The following is a 6,000-nucleotide window of genomic DNA, read 5'->3' as shown; positions in this document are numbered from 1 at the left end:
GGGCCCCGGGGGCGGCGGGCGGGAGGGGTGTGTGCGGGTGCTCTCCTCCCCGCCCCCCGGGACTCACCGCTGACGGGGCCCCCTCCCCTCTCTCGTGTGTCTCTCTCCCGCCCCGCCCTGCAGAGATCGCGGAGTTCGCGCGGGTGATCGGGATCGACCCGGCCCACGAGCCGGAGCTGATGTGGCTGGCGCGGGAAGGCATCGTGGCGCCTCTGCCGGCCGAGTGGAAGCCCTGGTGGGTGAGAGGCGGGCGGGGGGGGGGGGCGGGGGGGTGTCCTTCGCCAGGGCTTGTCGGTTCTTTCAAAAGGGAGGCAGTGTGTGTGTGTGGGGAGGGGTAGGGGTCTTTGGACTGGAGACTCCCTGCGTGCGCACAGGCAGATGCTCTCCCCACCAAGGCGCCCCCCCCCAAATGATGCAGCTGCTGGAATGGGGGTGCCTGAGGGTGTCACGGATTCAGCAGATGTGACGAGAGGCTCCAGCAGCTGTGTGTGTGGGGGGTTGGGGGGAAGCGGTTCACTGGATTCTTATGATCCAGTACCTGGTTACCCAGGTAATCTGAGGCCCAAGGTCTCTTTTAATGAGACTCTTGGCCCTCTTTTTGACCCATAACCCTTTCACAAGCTGTCACTATCTTTTTACTCTTCCAAAATAAAGAAATCGAGTAACAAGCAATGCCTGTTTCTCACTGGCACACATTTGTCATCAGTGTGAAGAATCAAACAAGGTGCTCAAGTCTTCTTTTCCAGGAAGTGACTTTGGTTGACCAGTGATAAATAAAAGTGGGCCCTCCTGTGCTGTCACCTGCTCCCAGTCCCCTGACTCTCACATGTCCCAAACCCCACATGGTGGGCACTGCTTTCAGAGTGGATCCATATCTGTGCGAGGGAGGAATTGCCCCTCTGCCCTTTCACTGTGTGTATGTGTGTGCGCACAGGTTCTTAGAGTCTCTGTTTTTTGACAGTCAAGACATCACTGGTGACATCTATTATTTCAACTTTGCCAATGGTCAGTCAACATGGGATCACCCGTGTGATGAACATTACCGGCAACTTGTGGTCCAGGAGAGGGAGAAGCTTCTGGGACAAGGAGCAGGCATCAAAAAGAAAGACTACAAGAAGAAGAAGAAGGAAAAGAAAGATAAAAAGGAAAAAAGAGAGCCACGTCCAGTTGTGAGTATTGTGGTTGCTCAGCAGATTGGGGTATTGGGGAAGTGTGCATTTCTCACATCTGCTTTTCTCTCCACTGTTACTGGCCTCTCTTACCTTAGCACTCTTTGCTTTCCACGTGAAGTTCTCATGATCTGCAGTACTTGTCCAGACCAGAAGCTATTTCTTTCTGCTTGCAGAGCCAGACAAGAAACCCAGCTTCCCAAGTCTCTGTTGTGATCAGCAGTTGCTACAGTTCTGTGGCCAAAACAGGATGGAACTGCTGTGACCCCTTTCACAGTGTGGCTTGTTTTCTCTGCTCTTTTCCAGATCGTAGTCTGTCCATCTTGAGAGTAGATTGCTTTTGCGTTGGGAGCACAATAGTCACTCTCCATGGAGAGATGCATTCCAGCAATATTCCAGAGGGTGGGAAGGTGACTGAACGGGATTCTTGAGGGAAGCTGTTAGAAGGTGGGGGTTGCCTGTGGGCTTTGCTTGTGGATTCTTCCTGTGGCACTTGATTGGCCACTGCTGGGAACAGAATATTGGACTAGATGATGACTGAGCTGATCCAGCAGGGTTACTCTTACCTTCTTATAACCAACTAATTATTTCTTGAGTTTAGGTTGAGGGGTGGGGGTGCAGGAGCTCCAGGGTCCAGCTGTTGCAAGCACTAGTACAGGCAGGCACAGTTGTCCACGTAGAGTACGTCTTCCTGCTTGGAGTGTTAGTAGTTTCTGCTTCACTTGAGTTTGTACATATGTAATTTAAATGTTACCTGATGGTATTTGTCTGATTAGGAGGTCCAGTCTGAGCCGGGGATCCTTCCTTCAACATCCTTTTATAGAGTTTCATCCCCTGTCCTGTTGTCAGAGTGCATGAGCCCTGACCTAGAGCAGGGTAGCGTGATTGCGAGAAATGAAGGCTTCTTGAGAAACCAGAAGGCAAAGGCTTCAGGGATGCTTCTAGACTCAGTTGACTGCCCCCGGCTGTTCTCTGGCCCCGCCCCGAGTAAACTGCAGCCTCTTCAGACAGCAAAGTCAAACAAGACTCATCAAATGCTTGCAGATGTGGAAAAGATTCTTGGAAGAACGTCATCGCGTAACAGACGGAACACTGGCTACCAGCCGTGTGAAGTTCTGGGTGCAGAAAGGAGCGATGCTACAGCTTTTGCCTTTTCAGACTCTGAACCTGAGGAGCTAGACAATATCAAGGTCACAAAGCACATTTTCCAGACGCCCACAGAATCCTTTCAAATGGTGGAGAGTGCTAAAACTGTGCTAGAGCCAGGTCCTTTTAAGGACCGAAACCTCTTTCTCAGGGGAGAAAATCTAGGCAAAGACCAAGGGTGCAGTCGGGTGGGAGGGGCTGCTGATTCCTTGACTGGACAAAAGACTAAGGAGTCTGGTAGTTGGATGGTGAGGGATGGAGGCTTCTTTCATGACTTGGGAAATGAAGTGCTTTCTCCCGCTGCTTCTTCCCCCAAACGTGTTAGCCAGAAATCCAGCACTGAGACTGTAGATGGACAAGATGACAGTCATTCTACGCAGAGTGGACAGAGGCTTCTCAGCAGAACGGTAAAGAGCAGAAGGGAGAGGATACCTCCTGAGCAGGGCCAGAGTCAGATCGCTGAACTCAGCAAGAGCAGCCACTCAGGGGGCAAGAGCGGAAGAGAATGTGCACAGCAGGCTGCGCCCGAGATGCCTCCTGGTGTCTGGGCTCAAGGCCAACCCCACCCCCTGGAGGTCTCTCAGGGGACTGCGCTTTTTGCCGAGCTTGGAGAAAAGGACAGAATGGGTGAGGAGGAGGACGCCTGTGCCCTGCGGATGACTGTTCAGCCCAGAGCTGAAAAGGCCGGTGGTGCGGGGCCCAGCTGTGGCGGTGGCAGCATGACGAGCAGTCTGGCAGACCACTTGGATTCCCAGATCTTGGGAGAAGTGGACAACTTCTCCTGGGACCTGCAGAGCTCCAATGAGTCCGATAATCCAACCGATCCGCCGGCTTCCGCAAAGAGACTTTTCCTGGATTCTCTCTGTGCCCAGCCTCTAGACTCTCCAGATAAGTCAGAGAGTGAGTGCTCCTCTGAGGAGCAGAAGTTCTGTCGGCCTGTGTTTCATAGGAGGAAGAGATCCCAGGGAGCGGAGCCGCCTGTGTCTGAACCCCTGGAGCAACAGCAAAAGCGCACCAGAGAGCCAGGTCTAGAGCAGTCGAGCCAAATAAATTTGGCACTTCGTATCGCTCAGGAAGGGCCTGAGGAAGCAGGTGGAAGACCAAGGCAAAGTATTGCAACATTTGAGAGGGGGGAACTGCAGAGTCCAGGTGAGCGTCAGGTGTTCATATTTCAAAGTAGGCATGCAGAAGCCAATTCAGTCCAGAACAGGAAATGGACAGAGGATGACGGCAAGCCTGAGCATTCACCAGAAGGAGACAGTAAAGAGGTAGGCAGCATAGATTTATTTTCTCATTCCATTTTTGTCCCATTCTTTTCTGAGGAGCTCAGAGTGGCTCACTAACGACCCTCCCTTATGTATTCACAGTAGCTTAGTAGCATTGTTTAGACTGAGAGACAGTGATAGGCTCAAGACCACCCAGTAAAGGGACTGGAACCTGGGTCACTAGGCTACTTTACAACATGGATTTAGGTACACTGGAAGGGCCTCTGCCTGGTGCATGAAAGAGCCAGGATGGTGACTGTGGGATATTGCAGAGTGGAGGGAGACAGCAGGTAGAGGTCACTTGTAAAGCTTATAATGTAGTAAATGAATATACTGATAATTTTAGAATGAACATGATTATCCTGTGGCACTGAAACATTTCCATAATCCCACTGAAGGTTTAAGATTATTTTTAAGAGGTGGGGCAGAAAGGAGAGATGGTTTGAGGTAGCACAAACATCACTAGTAGAGTCACAAACATCCCTAATGATTGACATGTTGCTCAGTAAACCATAGAGATTTTGCAGCGCAAACCCAGGCTGTTGCAAGTCCTTTATTAAGGGTAGAGCACATGCGATCTTGCTCTAAGTGAGCACCCAATGCAGTTGTTCTAGCTTATGGGCATAAATGTGTGCATGGCTATCACCAGGATTGCTTTCTGTAAAGCATCTCTTAACATGTGCTTTAATCCCATAAAATCTCTGTCCCACATTTCCTTCACATGCTGGTTATTCTAGCATCCCACCTCTCCCTCCATTATATTGGCTAAAGGAATGAGGGGGTGTCTGTGAAATCCCTGGCCCTAATCTGCCACAAACTCACATGGGGCTCATCAGCCAGCAACATTCTCAGCTTACCATTTGCAATATGTGAATATTTCCAGAAACTTCTATACATTTTGAAGCAGGGGGTGGGGGATTTTGTTGAAGAAAATCCATACATTTTAGGGGGAAATGAAATGCGTGCAGTACTTTTCTATCAAACCTAAACACTTGGTTTATGGTTTTAACCATCCAAAATGCATAACTTGTATCTTTGCGTATGTAGTTGCACTATTTGGGAAATTAATGGAATTTAAAAGTATAAATTCTTTAGTATTTTAAAAGCAAAATTGCAACTATATCCAGTACCAGAGAGAGACACCTGCAAAGCGTTGCACTCTGTATCTTCATCATCTCCCTCCTTTTTTATTCCCTCACTGAAAATCTTGAGACAGTGTGCGACTGCAATAAAAAGGGCCAATGCTATGCTGGGGATTATTAGGAAGGGAACTGAAAACAAATCAGCCAGTATCATAATGTCCCTGTATAAATCGATGGTGCAGCTTCATTTGGAATACTGTGTGCAATTCTGGTCACCACACCTCAGAAAGGATATTACAGCATTGGAAAAAGTACAGAAAAGGGCAACTAGAATGATAAAAGGATTCGAACCCTTTCCCTATGAAGAAAGGTTAAAGCACTTGGGGCTCATTAGCTTGGAGAAACGACGACTGGTGACATGATAGAGGTTTACAAGATTATGCATGGGATAGAGCAGGTAGAGAAAGAAGTTCTTTTCTCCCTTTCTCACAATACAAGAAATTGGGGGCAGTCCATGAAATTGCTGAGCAGTTGGGTTAGAACGGATAAAAGAAAGTACTTCTTCATCCAAAGAGTGATTAACACACGGAATTCACTGCCACAGGAAGTCGTGGCAGCTACAAACGTGGATGGATTCAAGAGGGAATTGAATAAACATATGGAGCAGAGGTCCATCAGTGGATATTAGCCACAACGTATAGATAGGAACTCTCAGTCTGGGGCTGTCAGACCCCTGTACGTACTCACTCCTGACAACACTCTTCAGGTGTAAGATTTGTTTATTGAGATATGCAGCCGTTACAGGTGTAAGCCAACTTGTGTCAGAACTGGTGGGCATTGGTGCCAAGCCCACTGTTATACCCACTTCATATAACCCCCCGTGCCATGGTCCAGTCACACTGGTCATCCATCCCGCCAAGCCAATGCGCAGTCTCCCCTCCCACCTGCAAACTACACAGAGTATATATAGCAGCACTCCTGGCAGCAAAGGCTTCAAGGACACTTCATCTTCCCTTTGGAGGCCACTTGGGAAATTGTTACAGGCGTCTAGCGAAACTTGTTCCCAAACATTCCTTCCCCCAATCACTCCCCCTGCTTCCAGTTCAAAGCGAAAGCATCACAGAGAACAGAAATCAACATGGCAAACAAAGTACTGAGTAGGACATACTCCCCCCCCCCAGTCCCTATCCACCCAGCTTGAGAGGGAAGCGTTTATGGAAGGCTTGCACCAGCTGGGGACCCTTGACGTGTTCCCCCTGCACCCATTCGTTGTGACTAGGGTCAAAATCCCTCCACTTGATTAGATAGAGGTGGCCACATTTTAACAGCATGGGAACA

The 6,000-nt window shown here is 49.3% G+C and overlaps 1 protein-coding gene across 1 annotated transcript in view; it reads left to right on the top strand.

The window, feature by feature from the left end:
* CEP164 (centrosomal protein 164kDa) overlaps positions 1-6,000 on the top strand; it is a 113,883-nt gene that overhangs the window by 10,862 nt on the left and 97,021 nt on the right. The window contains 3 exon segments of the mRNA XM_015418777.1: positions 124-235; positions 962-1,169; positions 1,946-3,583. Of these exon segments, the coding sequence (XP_015274263.1) occupies positions 124-235; positions 962-1,169; positions 1,946-3,583 (1,958 nt within the window).

Source organism: Gekko japonicus, unplaced genomic scaffold, assembly GCF_001447785.1.
Source record: "Gekko japonicus isolate JY-2015 unplaced genomic scaffold, Gekko_japonicus_V1.1 scaffold1138, whole genome shotgun sequence".
Lineage (NCBI taxonomy): Eukaryota > Metazoa > Chordata > Lepidosauria > Squamata > Gekkonidae > Gekko > Gekko japonicus.
Note: the sequence above shows the minus strand (reverse complement) of the source record. Positions and strands in the feature narration are given on the sequence as shown.